Source organism: Panonychus citri, unplaced genomic scaffold (genome assembly GCF_014898815.1).
Source record: "Panonychus citri isolate SS breed McGregor unplaced genomic scaffold, ASM1489881v1 Contig00028, whole genome shotgun sequence".
NCBI lineage: Eukaryota > Metazoa > Arthropoda > Arachnida > Trombidiformes > Tetranychidae > Panonychus > Panonychus citri.
In genome coordinates, this window is record NW_026515433.1 from 1,523,068 (window position 1) to 1,539,268 (window position 16,201).

At 33.0% G+C, this 16,201-nt stretch overlaps 3 protein-coding genes across 3 annotated transcripts; 2 read left to right on the forward strand and 1 right to left on the reverse strand.

The window, feature by feature from the left end:
- Positions 1 to 215: 215 nt before the first annotated feature.
- On the reverse strand, positions 216 to 7,809 carry LOC128397239 (myb-like protein AA). The gene is made up of 2 exons (XM_053357947.1): positions 7,410 to 7,809; positions 216 to 2,792 (listed from the first exon to the last, which is right to left on the reverse strand). The coding sequence occupies exons 1-2, from the start codon at positions 7,491 to 7,493 to the stop codon at positions 504 to 506; spliced, it is 2,373 nt and encodes a 790-aa protein (XP_053213922.1). The 5' UTR covers positions 7,494 to 7,809; the 3' UTR covers positions 216 to 503.
- A 1,322-nt stretch (positions 7,810 to 9,131) lies between these two features.
- Positions 9,132 to 10,486, forward strand: LOC128397248 (putative protein TPRXL). The gene has a single exon (XM_053357955.1). It carries the CDS (start codon positions 9,273 to 9,275, stop codon positions 10,437 to 10,439), a length of 1,167 nt encoding a protein of 388 aa, XP_053213930.1. The 5' UTR covers positions 9,132 to 9,272; the 3' UTR covers positions 10,440 to 10,486.
- Positions 10,487 to 11,429: 943 nt separating this feature from the next.
- Positions 11,430 to 13,541, forward strand: LOC128397243 (uncharacterized protein DDB_G0271670-like). The gene has a single exon (XM_053357951.1). The coding sequence runs from the start codon at positions 11,844 to 11,846 to the stop codon at positions 13,497 to 13,499; it is 1,656 nt and encodes a 551-aa protein (XP_053213926.1). The 5' UTR covers positions 11,430 to 11,843; the 3' UTR covers positions 13,500 to 13,541.
- Positions 13,542 to 16,201: the final 2,660 nt, after the last annotated feature.

The following is a 16,201-nucleotide window of genomic DNA, read 5'->3' on the forward strand; positions in this document are numbered from 1 at the left end:
TCAACAATTAACCGAATATAAACAAAACGATTAATCAAGAAGAGATAATTAATTAGTTGTGACAATCAGCTGCAAATGGCTAATCAGTTATAAACGATAATCAGTTAATTGTCATAATATTTTCATTCCAACAATCTGAATAACATTTATCTTTGACTGTTTTAATTGTCAATCAATTGATTAACTATAAATTAATATTGTACACGGAATTAAATTGTTACTATAGATTTTTAATCATTGAAAAATGGTTGACAATCAAGCAACAATCAAGTGACAATCGTAAAGACAAAAAGTTATGAAACAATCAAAGGTAAAAATAAACCGGATTACAATCAACAGTTACAATTAAGACAATAAATTACAATTACAATTACAATTAATCATTTGTGTTTTACCAAAGGGTAAACAACAATATCAATTTAGCACAATTAGTTAATTATTTACACAAGAATAAGATTAATACAAATGAAAAAAAAAGAGATTCGGATTAATTGGATTAGTCATTAATCTTTATATATGAGAATTGGAGCACCGGAAGAGGAAGTGGTTGATTGGGGGGAAGAGTTTTGTTTACCTGGATTATTAACAATCAAACTGACCCTTTCCGAGGGCTCCATCAGATGATGGTCACTTTGAATATAAGGATTATCTTGATTCTTCCTGATTAACGGGACTAATCCCTTTAATCCGTTTTTGAATGTTGCATAAGCTTCAGCTGAAGATGATGATGAAGTTAAGGTTTCCCTTGACCTTTCATTTGAATTGGAAGCTGAGTTATCCTCCCTTGTGGAAAGGATTAACTGTTTACCTTCATGTGGATTAACGGTTAATCCGTTTGACGATCTATGGTCAACCTCTTGACTTGTGGCCGGCATTTTATTGATGTAAACTGGTTCTCGAGGTCCAGTTGATTGTTGGTCACCTTCAAATGAATACCAATCACGATTCTGATATTGATTAGGTTGATGGTTTAGCTCATTGGATGATGATACGGATGATGATTCACTAGAACCAGAATTTTCATGATAAAATACTTTCGGAATTAGATCAGTCATCGGGTGTTGTTGTTCATTTGAGGAGATAATCTGGTTCATTGGATTTTGATAGTTTTCGGTTGGCGGATAAGCTGCTGGTCTTTTTCTGGTCACTGAGCCGCGTTGATTGTTGGACTTGAGAGATGAGTGATGAAGATGCTGAGAGGGTGAAGGTTGAGATGAATAAGCTGATGGAGGTGGTGGTAGGGGCAGATGAACTTGGGGCTGGTGTGGGCTGTGTTTTTCAGCCGATCCCTGATTCAGATATCCATGGTGAGGAATAGTATATTCAGAAGAATCAATGTTTTTCTGTTGGTGATGAACATTTTTCTCACCGGAATTATGATTCGAGGATTTTATATGATTCCCGTTTCCGTGTTCACTTGAATACGAGTCACTTGTATCTTGACCTGAGGTTGGCTTGCGTTCAGTTGATTCCAATGAATCGGATGATTGGTGGAAACGCATAACCGGTAGCGGGAATTCAGGAATATCGTAGTTGACCTTAGGCGCTGGCGGCGAAGGTAATTGAGTTGGATGATGCGATTGGTAATGATGGTGATTGTCTCTTGCTCTTTGGTAATTGTTTGGTTCCGTTGGACGTTGATTTGGTTTTAATTGTTGCTGCTTTGATCGTTGATCGTTGCGTTTACCTTGATCATTGTTATTACTGTACCACCGATTGTCCGACTTTGACCTCAACGAGTTGGACTTTTGCTTCTGATTTTCATGGGAAATCCATTCTACTCCTTTTTCTGGTTGTCTTGGTTTCTTCACATCGCGATAATTGCCCTCTGGGTAGTGTACCTTTGATTTGGGCCTTTCGAGGGCTTGGTGGTAATATCGATGACCCTCATTGACATCGGGCTTAGGGAGCGCATCTTGTTTTGTTTTAACTTTCGAGTCGTAAGCTGACCGGTGCTCATAATCAGGTGAAGTTGGTGCTAAGGTTGAATATCGCTGAGGTTTATCAATGCTAACTCGATTACTACTTGATTTGACCTGATGCTCGCTTGGTGGATCTTGATGTCTTGGTGACCAGTCAGCGGCTTCCGATTGATAATGAGCTTCAGCCTCGGAAACTTTTGATCGGCTTGATTTTGGTGTAGAAAATAATCTTGTCGGTGTCTCAGGTCGAGGCGGAGTTGGAGGTGGCGGAGGTCGATCAATGAAAGAGTTGAAAGCATTTTCGTAAGCTCTCCTGTTAGAATCAAGTTGCCGATTTTTTTCAGAATTTTTCCTCTTCGAATTGACCTTTTCTCTTTCAACGTGATGATTATTTCGTGGTTCAGGATAATGTTCACGATGTCGACCTTCACTATTGTGATCATCTTTCATTCGTAAATTGTGATCTTTAACCGCTTTAGGCTTCGATCTAACATGTTCAATGCTGGGACCAAGAGCGGTAACCTCTTCATCTCCAAGTACATTATGTTTCAATAGTCCAACGGAAACGGGAGTGGTCACTTCGTTAGTAAAAGGTTTCGTTATCATTGAGATCGACGGTGTATTGTAGCCCTCGATTCCAGGCTCATTCGAGCTCATCTTGACACGGAAACCATTTTTATCGGCGATATATTCAACCTTTCGGTAGATCCCGTTAGCGTCAACGTAACCATAAGATCCGACCTTGGCTCCGTCCCCGTCGCTCTCCTCGTGCCGATGCTGAAGGTTACCTTGACCATCTTCAATCTCGTATCCAAATTGATAAGGTTTCTTAATTTTATCGTCATTTAAAGCTTTATAATTAATCTCCAACTAATTAACCACAAAAATAGATAAATTAAAAAAAGAAAACGAAAAAAATTAATCATTTTTGTTTCCATAATTCAAATCAACGAATCATTTAGTAAACAAAATGATCGTTAATTGTGAGATCTTCAATTGAACAATTGAAAAAATTATGTTCCCATAAATAAGCAACAATCAGTTGATTGTTGAAGGCAAAAAAATTACGATTAACAATCAATAAGAATAAACATTTTTTTTTTCAATATGAAATCTCGATTAAATCAATGGGAATCACAATCAACTAATCATTTAGTTTTTAATTGTTACTCTTACTTTCATTTTGAAAGTTTTAAATTTAGTTCAAAAGGCTTAATTGTTTGGAATTAATTTCTTAATTCTGATTCTTCCTGGAATAATCATTTTGCCAAGATTGATGATGATGCTTAATTGTTTTCCACTCATCAACAATTAAACTTTGCCAAAGCTAATCAGTTTCCTGATCAGATAATCAATTGGCAGATCACAAAATATTCATGATTAAGTTAATCAATCTGAAAAAGAGTTAATCAAACTAATCCCAAGATTAAATTGTGACCAGATTAACCATTGATCACTGAGCACAATTAAACTGATTCCCGATTGTGGGTTAATGTTAATCCATAATAATATTTATATAAATTGTTGATGATTAACTTTACAATTAACAGATCAGAAAAGCTCATTAGCCTAACATGTAAATGTTATTATGTGACAATTTGATTTGATCTGATTGTTGATCATGATGATTAACGTTAATGATTAACAATTTATGAGAAAATTAAAGTTGATTCTAATCTTGGGGGAAAAATGATTAACAATTAATTTAATTTTCGTATCAACAATTGATTTAAATTTTGGTATCGAAAAAAAATTGATTATATTTTCCTTTCGTTAACACAATTTAAATGAGACACTTAATTGTGACCAATTTATTAATGATGTTCAATTGTTTTAAAAAGTTTTCCTCTTAATCATAATACTAATTAAGTGTAATATCAATCAGCAACAATTTACCCTTAATTATGATTAAATTGTCATTCAAATTGTTTGGTAAGGTTATCAATCAAATCTGAACCTTCAGCTGATTTAATTGTTATCATATCAATATCGTTGGTTAATTAGTGATTAAAATTAAAAACAATTAACACACTTAATCAATAAGTAATCAATTTGCAATATTGATTATTAATTGAAATGATTAACAAGGAAAATTAAAATCAAATCAATCATCAACTTGAAATATCAACAACAATTAAAATGTGATCAGTAGTTAAAATCAATGATTAATTAATTGTCTACCTTCCGGTTTTAATCAATTAAACTTGTTGAGAATCAATTTTTGTTAATTAAAAACTTTATTCCAATAGGTATGAGCTAATTAATTAATTGTTGATCTTAATTGTTGATTGACCAGAATCACAATTGAACAAAAAATAATTGAAACAATTTTCCCACTAACCTAATTAAATTGGACAACAATTTTAATTACAATCTTCAACAATCAAAGTTAATTAATCATTATCTTTGATCATACAAAGTTATCTTTGATTAGTTTAAGTTTACAATTAGTAAATCATTTTGATTGTCAAACTTTCATTGGAAAGTTTAATTTATATGATTGTTATTAAGATTCAAATCAAAATACAATTAAAGGTTTTCAATCATGATTAACGGTTAATTATTGAATCACGAGGTGAGAGACAATTAACTAATTGTCATGATCAATATTAACAAACAAACATTTTATTGGTCAACAATTAACAACATAGAGTTAAGTTCAAGTTCAACTGAAGGTGATTAAAGTTAATTGTGATTATGTGTCTTGATTAGACTAATTATCATTTAGACTTTAATTGTAAATATTGATTGGGAAACTATTTAGATAAACAATAAATTGTTCAAATCATTTCAATCAGTTTAATTGTGACAAGTGAAGGTGAAGACAATTTAATGATTAAAGATGATCAACCAACACTTTATAATCAAATCGGATTACAATTGGTTAATTGTTTGTCCTCGGTATTGAGATTAATCAACAATCAATCACAACAATAATAATAATTGAAAATATCATTGATTAAATTGTGAAATTAATTAAAATCAAAGAGTTGAAAACAAAAAGTTAATTGTTCATTTTTAATTATCCCAACAAGGTTGAAATTACAATTGGATGATTAGTTAATTGTGATTAACTTAAGACCTAACAATCAAAGATGGTGAAACAATTAAGTTCACCCTTGTGAATAACTAATTATTTGAAAGGTGAACTCAAATCAAATCAAGTTCACAATTAACTTTCTTGATCTTAATGGTTAATTAGTTAATCAAGAAGATTAAGTTAATCAATTGAAAAAAAATCTCAATGAAATTAGTTGAACCATTTCAAGGAGGAAATCATTTAGCAATTTGTTTTAATTGTTTTGTGATTGTTAATCAAATAGTAGGATAAAAATGATGAAGATGATTAACTTAATCACTATCATGATTTAACTTGCCAATCGGTACAATTAAAAAATTGTAATCTATTCGTGATCAATGATTAAAAAGTAGACAATTTTTTAGCACTGATTACATAATATTGTCTCAAATTGTTTACAATTAGTTAATTGTTGAAAATATAAACGGAATTAACTTAATTTATTGATCGTTATAATTAACTAATTAGGTTGATTGAGATATCGGATATCATTCAAATCATTGGGTATCTAAATTGACCTTCACAATAGGTTAATTGTAGTGATAATCAGATGAACTATTTGATTACAATTTACTAATCATAATCTCAATCTAATCTAGAATTTAAATCTTTCACTATTTATCTTAATTATCCCAACAAAAATCAGTTAATTATAATAACTAAATTGTTTCATATCAAATCTTATGTCAAGGTTAATTATAATTCTTAATTGTTATTGATTGATTCTAGATCTTAATCATTGTAATTAAGCCTAATCATTAAGTATATCGACAAGTTGATCAATAAAAAACTGAAATTGATTCACAAAATTGATTGATTATCAATAATTTTACCAAATTTAGCAGATTAAATTGTTAATTATGATTCGGTTGAGTTAATTAAATCATTGAAGCTAATCAACACTCTTTGACTGTCAGATTAACAATATGAAATTAATCATGACAACATTTAATTACTTGAGGGTAATAATAGTTAATTCAAATGACTGAATTATGATCATCTGGATTAATCAAAATTTAAATTAAGTCTCTGCTCAGGTTAATTAACAACAGTTAATCAATTTATTTCACTAATCATTTTTACCTTCTCCAGGGCAATTAACCTAATCACCAATATCTAATTTTAATTCTTAGTTGATTTAATCCAGTAAATCATTATGATGATTTAATCAACAATTCAAGGTTTTAATTGCCAAAGGGCTGATCTTTTTAACGGTTAAAATTAACAGTTAATCAACTACAATTAGCAAATTTCATTTTATATTGATACACAATTAAAGTTAATCCAATAGTATCTTAATCATTTGAATGTTAATATAACAGTAAATTATTAATTGTCTATTTTTAATCATCTTAATATTGATTAAATATACCTAACAATTAACTGAATTATCAATGATATATGTTGATTTTAATTACTTTTAATTGATGATCAATGAATGTTGAGTTCAACTATTAACAATCAATTGATTGGTAACAATTGATGAACAACAATTAAAGGCTAAATTGGTGGTTAAAGGTAAATAATAACTTCAACAATTAACTAAAAAAAGTCACAATTAAATACATCAGACCGTGAAATCCTTTTTAATTGTTGTTATCAATTGATGGTTACAAGTTTTTACGGTGACAATTTAGCAGCAATTAGTAAACAATCAACTCGTAATCTTGAATGAAAACTTTTCTCACCAAAACAATTGAAAAATCAACAACTAAATTAACAATAATAATTAAATTCCAATGGTGATTTAAAAGCTTAACTGTTGGTAATGTGGTCTAATTAATTATCAGGCAAATCAATAAATCTGATCATCAGCTGATTTGGTTGTTGATTTTCAACAATTAAAAATTGAAACAAAAGTTATCCAACAATTTAGGAGATAATCAATAACCGGAAAACAATTTGATTTGATTATTTGGTAAACAGATAAACAATTTGGCGGTTGATTGTTTCCCGATTTTTAGTTAATCATTAACACTTTTAATCACGTTAACTCAAATGATTAGCTGATTATTGCCAATCTAATTGTCGTTCTGATTGTTTCCAGGTTATGAAAATTATGAATATCAATCTACGATCAACATGCAAACACAATTTTCTGTTTAAATTGTTGATTCACAATTAACAGTTAATCATCATCATATAAGAATATTGAGAATCGGATTAAGCTTTGATTTCATCAGCAATCAGAATAAGAAAAAATTAACTAAACCAAATTAAAGTATTGAAATTAAATCAAAATCTAATTTTATGTTTGTTGCAAACAATTTAAATCTGTAGCTAAATTAAATCGTTGAAACTAAATTGCAAACAATTTGATTATATAATCTCAATATGATATAATAATCATAACGACAAGGGGCTAATTGTAATAGGAAAAGTTAATCACAATTAACTGATTAACTCACCTTTTCATTGTCATTTCCTCTATGGTTTTGATTTGATGAAACTTGAACAATTAAAATTAGTCCGAAACAAATTGCTATGAACATTATGGAAACAAAATCCACACCGAAGTTAATTGTTAATAACAAAATTATCTCGATGATGTAACAATAAAATCAGCAGAAAAGGATTAACAGGATTAAAGGATTACGAACATAATATCAAATTGATTTAATATGGAAAACTGGTCGTTTCAATTGTTCAAAGAATCATGTAAATATGATGATTAATCAAATCAATGATTCTATTAGTAAATTGTTATTGTCAACAATCAACGTTGATTTAAGGAATGGAATGATTGTTAGGCTTAGGATGGAGATGAATATAATCTTAATCTGAATCTCAAGTGAGATTTAATCTCCCTCGTTAAAGAGGAAGAGTGGGAGAGGGAAAATAAGATAGAGTGAGAGAGTGGAGAGAGAGAGAGAGAGTTAAAGTGAGGGTGGGTAGGGTGTGAATGAGTGTTTTTGGAGGAGTTACAACCACAAGGTAAGGTTAGTATCCGGTTCTGAACTTTTTGTCGACGAGTTCGAGCTCTTTTTTTACCGTTACAATCGCGTTCACTTTCACACTTCATCATGTAAACTTAACATCAACGATTACCTGAGTTGTTACCTGTTGATGTTATTTTAAGGTAAAAAGCATTTGCAAAATGTAATCCAAACACTTTTATCACTAATCAAATCGATACATTTATTGTTTTTAATTGTTCACTTTTTTGTAACCATTTTTTGCATCTCCTCATGCGAGTCTTTGATTGTTTATTGATTGTTCACAATTTAGAAGCCAAAACTTTTCCATTTGATTTTTTTTCTTCTTCTTCTTCTTCTTCATTTCATCATCTTCAGGAACTTGTTATCGACGCTCTCGAACCAACCTTCGAGTTTCCAATGTTCATCATCATCTATTTTCCTCATCATTTGTGTCGATAAGATCAACAATTAGCATCATCGAAAACTTAACGAATTCTGTTGAACTTTATTGAAGTTCTTTTTCTGGATAATCGAAAATCTATCATTTCGATGATATCGATTATGATTAATCTGATTTTCTTTTTCTCCATCTGAATCTTGATTACAATCAATTCTCACAGGAAACTTGATTGTTGATTTAACTTTTTTCTTCGTTGATTGTAAAGTTTAGGCTTATTGGTGATCTTTTTTCAATTCAATCTTTTGCTTCTGGTTTCCAATGAATTGAATCAACTGTTTAATTGCCACAATCAACGAATCTTAATTTCAGTTGATTAAAACAGTAAATTGATGATTAATATCCGATCCAATAGGAAGTTAATCAATTTGATTCAATTGTAATTAATTTAGAAATATTTTCATTATCAATAGACAGTAAAATCTTAATGATTAAGGTGATTGTATCTTGATCATAATTAGACTGAAATAGGAATTTAGTTAAACAATTAAACTCAAACCTTTTTCCATTATTTCATTTTAAATTGTATGATAACAATTAAATTAACAATAATTACTGATTGTTTCTTGCTAATTGTTTCAGAATTTGATAGGATCGTGACCATAATAATTAATCACTAACAATTAAAACCATTGAAATGACGAAGCAATTTATTTATATGATCATAGCTACGATTATGATTAAATCAGTCTGCCAATGATAAATTGATTAAAATGATGTCAAACTAAACAACGTTAATTGTTGTCTAATTGTGACAATATCTAATCAATCGGTAATGTCATTATCAGTGTGAATTAAATTGTTGATAATATTGATTCTAATTGTGAGATTTACTATTGAACATTAACTTTGTTTAGACGATAAAAAAATATCAACAAGATTATCTGATTGCAGAAATGAAAATGAAAATGAACTCGGTGTTGATTGTTGCCGTTTTGGCCTTAATTTGGTCGGTCAATTTTGGTTATGGTGCTGATATTGTTAATTCTGGAAATATCTTTGACAGATTCAATCCAATCAGGTCGATCGTCGGAGCTCAGCCTTTTGACAACGCTCGTCTTAACGCCTTCACTTTACCAAGTCGGATGATCCAAGGGATGAGTAACATTGCTATGGCTCCATGGCGAGGAAATGACTTCTCAGGTCGCGGCGGTAAAATGCCAAACATGGGTAACCTTTTCAGTGGATTACCAATAATTGGATCGGCTTTTGGAGGACGAGGTAATCGAGGATCTCAAGGTGGTGAATCTGTCAACAATTATGGTCCAATGGCTCAAGTTGAAATGGCTCGAGCTCCTGGTTCAGGTTCTGCTTCCGCTTCAGCTCAAAGTGGTTCGAGACCAAGTGGTTCAGTTTCTGCTTCAGCCTCAGCCAATCTTTCAGGCCAACCAAGTGGCTATCCTTCATTACCAAGTAACTTTTTCTCAACCTCTGGTCAAGGTTCACCATCTTTCCCATCAAACGGTAACTGGTCACCTTACGGTTCCTCAGCTCCCACCAGCTCCAGCCAATCATCTCGTCCTTCGTCATCTCCCACCACAACTTCAGTCTCATCTCCATCAGCTAATCTTCCCTCTATTCCTAATGCTGGTCAATCAACCATGAGTGGTACTTCCAGTGGGCCATCTCAACCTTCCCGATTACCATCAGCTAATCTTGGCCCATCATCAGCTTCAACTTCTCGCCCTGGATCATCTACTCCATCGGCTTCTTCTTCAAGCTCATCATCAGCTTCTATTGATCCTTCACTTGCTCAAACTTTGAGAGGCTTTGGAATTGATCTAAGCAATTTCAACTTCGGCGGCGGAGCTTCTGGTCAATCATCACCCTCTTCATCAGGTGTCTCAGCATCAATTGGATCTTCTGGTCGACCTCAAGCCTCAGCTTCAGCTTCAAGCAGTAGCTCATCTCCTTTCGCCTCACTCATGAGCGGATTCACTGGTCAACCCTCTGGTCAAGCTTCAGCCTCAGCTGGATCATCATCAGCCAGCGCATCAAACTCAGGAACTGGTCAAGCCTCAAACTTTTTTTCAAATCTGTTTAACTATCCATTAACCGGTTAATTGTTACTAATACAATAAATCAAATTAAACAAAATTAAACATTCAAACTAATCGTTTAATCAAATCACCGCATTAAATTAATTATTAGACATTTTCAATCAGCTACAAATCATTCAATTCAACGTCACGATCAAGCGCAATTAAACTAGAAAAAAATTAACCATTTGATTAGCAATTAATCACAACAATTAAGTCGCAATGAAAAAAAAGTGATTTCAATCAACTTAATTTACAAATTCTAAATCTCATTTACAAAAGTTGAACAATTTAATTAATAAAGTTAATCTAAGACCAAGCAATCAATTCACCAGGTTAATAGTTTGACAATTAATTAACTGAAAAAATCAAATTACAGCTTTTTAATCAAGTTGACAATTAATTATGATTCCAATGGGTGAACAATTAACTCGTTAATCATTTGTTAATGAAAAACGTTCAATCCAAATAAACGTTGGTTAATTTTAATTGTTACAATCACGATGTTTTAGTTGATCAGTAGTCACTAATCACTAAGTAACTTTTGATTAATTAACAATTATCATTGGTGACAATTGATTGGCCTTAATCATCCCTAATTTTTTCAATGACAAATCAAATGATCAACAAGTAAAAAATCAATCAAATTAATAATATTAATACAAAAAGTAAAACAAAAGTTAATCAATTTAAATTAAACTTGATCAACGGATCAATAAGTTGACTGTTTTCATTTGAGTTTTAATTGTAATCAATAAATTGTTTAAATAAAGTTACAATTGACCAGAAAATGATACCAGTTAATCATAAAGATTGAATTATTATTAATTGATTACAATTTATCATCGTATCAAAATGTGCAATTAGATATCAATTGATCATTTGGACAATTAAAAGTTAACAATGATACCAAATGAACAAGTAGTTTATTGTAATAATTAAACGATTACAAAACAATTAGCACAATTAATTAGATGACAAGTGATTTAGTTATAAAAAGGGAAGTCAATGTCAATTAGATTTTCTGTTTTCACCAATGGTGCTACTTTTGCTATCCAATTGTAATTAAGTTAATCAATCAAACCCGAAGATGAGGTTTACCTTTGTAACCATTTTCTGCTTTTCCTTAATTGTTTCCTCATCATGGTCACAATCAGTACAGATCCAAGCATCGAATGGCCGAGGATCGGCTTCCGGTTCTATGTCTCTCTCTGGATCTTCAGGTCAATTGATTGACAATTTACTTCACCCGCTTCGACCTTTCCTGGGCGAAGCTGGACACAGGGCTCTTCACTCTGCTATCGAAGGCATCCCAAGGTCGGTTCTAAGTCGAATATCCAATTTAGGTCAACTTTTCGGTTCTCTAATGACCTTCAACCCTTCTAGTATTCCCGTGTTGTTTAACGGGTTTTTCCTGGTGCCTCGTCAATGTTTTCCTCGATTTTACCTTCTCTTGGAGGTGTTGGTTTAAATGCTCTTACGTCAATGGCCAATTCTAACCTTGGATCAGCGCTCACTCAGGGTGGACTTTCATCACTTTTGAGACAAAATTTTCCCGCTTCTTTACGGGAAAATCTTGGTGCCTCGAATTTACCTTCGAATCAAGGATTAAACGCTTTCAATCCAGCCAATATTGCAAGTAACCTTTTCGGTCAAGGAATGTCCAATTTTGCTGGAGTCGCTTCCAGTTTAGCTAATGGTCAACCTTTGTCCGCTTTATTGACTATGGCTGGAGGAGCTGCTGATTCTGTTGGTCGATTAGGTAATTTAGCTTCAAATGGACTTAATGTGGCTTCACAAACAGCCAGTGGAATGACCAATAGATTACCAGGCTCACTTGGACAATTGTCGAATACTTTTTCATCAATGATTCCCAGTGTACCGATGTCAACATCCACCGGTGGTAGTGTGAGTATTGGCGACGGATCTTTGGGCAGATCAGCTTCCTCCCCGTCAGACTTATCTTCATCTAATCTTTCACGTCAACCCCTTGGTTCAAATTACGATTCATCTGCTGGTTATCCTTCACCACCAAGCAGTTCGAGTCAATCGTCTCGTTCTTCATCACCCACTCCCAGTCCTACTTCCTCTTTATCTACTCCCTCAGATGCTTCTACAAGCTCTCTTGACCCTTCGCTTGCCCAAGCATTGAGAGGATTTGGATTTGACCTCAATAGTTTATACTTGGGCGATGGAGCTGGTGGCCAATCACCCCGATCTCCATCACCATCCACCACAACTTCACTTTCTTATCCATCAGTAAGTTCACCCTCAACTATGGGTGGTACTTCCAGTTGGACATCTCAATCTTCCCAATCACCTTCAGCTAATCTTGGACCATCATCGGCTCCAACTTCATCTTCCTCTTCATCTTTCTCAACTTCTTCAAGTTCATCATCAGGATCTCTTGACCCTTCACTTGCTCAAGCTTTGAGAGGCTTTGGGATTGATCTAAGCAATTTCAACATCGGCGGCGGAGCTTCTGGTCAATCATCCCCCTCCTCTCCATCAGCTAATATTCCCTCTATTCCTAATGCTGGTCAATCAACTATGAGTGGTACTTCCAGTGGGTCATCTCAACCTTCCCGATTACCATCAGCTAATCTTGGCCCATCATCAGCTTCAACTTCTCGCCCTGGATCATCTACTCCATCGGCTTCTTCTTCAAGCTCATCATCAGCTTCTATTGACCCTTCACTTGCTCAAACTTTGAGAGGCTTTGGAATTGATCTAAGCAATTTCAACTTCGGCGGCGGAGCTTCTGGTCAATCATCACCCTCCTCTTCAGGTGTCTCAGCATCAATTGGATCTTCTGGTCGACCTCAAGCCTCAGCTTCATTCAATGGATTCATAGGCCAGCCATCCGGTCAAGCTTCAGCTTCAACAGGGTCTTCAGGAATGACCGGTGGACTTAGTTTATCGTTATCAGGTAGTGGGTCAAACTCTGGACCAAATTCAGGCCAAGGGTCAGGAAACGGACGGGAAGGCGGCAGAGGAGGTGGACGGCGTAGAGGGTCAATGTTTTCATCACCTTTGACCAACCTTTTAACCAATAATCCATTAACCTCTTTCTTAAGTGGATGAACAATTAAAAATATTTGAATAAAAAGCAAATTATTTATACGATTTTGATTAAATCAGTCTGCCAATGATAAATTGATTAAAATGATGTCAAACTCAACAACGTTAATTGTTGTCTAATTGTGACAATATCTAATCAATCGGTAATGTCATTATCAGTGTGAATTAAATTGTTGATAATATTGATTCTGATCGTGACGCTTATCTAATATAAACCCCACAACTTGACACCAGTGTTTTCAAATACGCTATGAAAGTACTTTCAAATGACCTTGAAACATGTGTGACCTTTTCTAATTTCACGATTACTTTACAATCAAACTATTCTTCGTGAAGTAACTAATCATCTTAGTCATTATCAAATTATTACTCATGAATATAAATTAATTTTTCAATCATAATGACTTAATATTGTAATTTATTTAATTTGATAATCTTGAAAGTTCAGACCGTTATTTTTGGATTAGGTTATTCAAGCTCAACAACGAATCTTATTCAGCTCAATCTAGTGAATTATCGCATTAAGAATCTGATCCAACTTCATGTGCTGAGTTCCTTTTATCCCACAGGATTTTTTGAAACTTCGTCAACGGTGGGGCGATGACCGCGAATGAAAATTCTTCAAACCCTAACACGAATATTTAAATAGAAGGTATTGGATTTTGAAGCGCCGACGAAAGGCGATTTTACGCTAATTTAAAGCAATTTCTCGATTTCGATGGACTTTCGGACATAGAGCAAAGTATTCGAAATCAATTCTGGAAAATTTAGAAAAAAAGTCAAATATATTAATTGAAACAATCTCTTATTTTAACAGAAAGAAAAAGATAATTACTTATTTAGATGAAATAAAAAAGGGATTTCAATTAACTTTTTAATTTTGTTCTCGTGTACAAAAGTTGAAGTGTCTAATTAATGAGATTCACTTTCACGCTCAACTTGATCATGATTCCAATGGGTAAACAATTAACTCGTTAATCATTTGATAATGAAAAACATTCAAGCTCACAACACGTTGGTACAATAATCTTGCTTACAATCAATATGTTGCTAATCAAAAGTCACTAAGTAATTAGTTTTACTGATTAATTAACAATTATCATCGATGACAATTGATTAGCCTCAATTGTCCTGAATTTTTTTCAATGTCAAACTGATTAACAAAAACAAAAACAAAGTCTAATTTGCTGATCATATTCAAAAAAAAGGTAAACAATTTAAATTAAAAGTTCGAGTATAATAAAAATAATCAAAAATTCAGGGAATCAATCTGAAAATTAACTAAGCACAATCAATATCTTTTTAATTTCATGTAATTTTTTTCTTAAATTAAGTTACAATTGATCTAAAAATAGTAATACTAGTTAATCATTAGGTAGAATGAATTAATTATTACAATCAATCATTCAATCAAAATGACTACTGCCAATAGGACAATTAAACTTTAACAATGATCTCTGTTAAATTTGTTTATTGTAACAATTAGAGCAAATAATTAGATCAGAAAAGTGATTTATTATTAGATGAGAATATAAAAAGAAAGTTAATATCGATTAGAATTTTCATTTTAATCATTGGTGTTTATGTTCAGTTCTTATTAATTGTGATCAAGTTAATCAACCAAATTTAGAAGATGCGATTTACCATTGCAATAGTTTTCTGCTTTTCCTTAATTGTTTCCTCATCATGGGCACAATCAACCAGTTCAATGCCAAACTCTGGTTCTTCAGGTCCGTCGATTGACAGTTTACTTCATCCACTTCGACCTTTTCTTGGTGAAACTGGACACAAGGCTCTTCACGCTGCTATCGAAGGGATTCCAAAGTCAGTTCTGAGTCGAATATCCAATTTAGGTCAACTTTTCGGTTCTCTAATGACCTTTAATCCTTCCAGTATTCCCTCGTTATTCAATCAAATCTTTCCAAATGCTTCGTCAATGTTATCTTCGATTTTACCATCTCTTGGGTACAGTCCAAGTGCTCCTGTTTCGAGGTCTGGTCTAGAACCCTCAACATCTACTCGATCTGGATTTTCATCATCTCCATCAGAATCACAGTTTAGACGAAACTCTCCAACTTCCCAAAGGGAAAATCGAGGCTCTTCGAATTCACCTTCGAACCAAAGATTTAACTCTTTTAATCAAGATTACAGTCCAAGTGATTCTACTGGTCGATTCAGTAATCTCGCTACAAGTGGATATGATAGGACTCCAGAAATGGAAGATGAAATCGATCGATTATCGAGCTTATATGGTCCATATTCTGGCTCCAGTGGCCCGACTGTATCAAATAGACCAGGAAGTCAACGGGAATCTGAACGAGAACGAGAACGAGAACGAGAACGAACGAGAACGAGAACGAGAAATAAGACGCGAAAGTAGACGTGAGAGTAGACGTGAGAATAGACAGGAAAGTAGCCGAGAAAGTGACCGAGAGAGAAGGTCAATGTTTTCGTCGCCCTTTACAAATCTTTTATCGAACAGTCCATTCGCCCCCTTCTTAAGTGGATGAAAAATTAACAAAAAAGAAACGTAACTTATGAATAAATTAACTTAATTGCTAAGAATAAATAGAACCGTTTATTTATTATTCATTGTAAACATTGAATCGAACTTTTTTCTTGGTTAACTGCGGTGATTAATAAATTTGTTTCAAAAAATTGAATTATTCTATACATTTATCTAATACATGATTTGAATTGTTTAG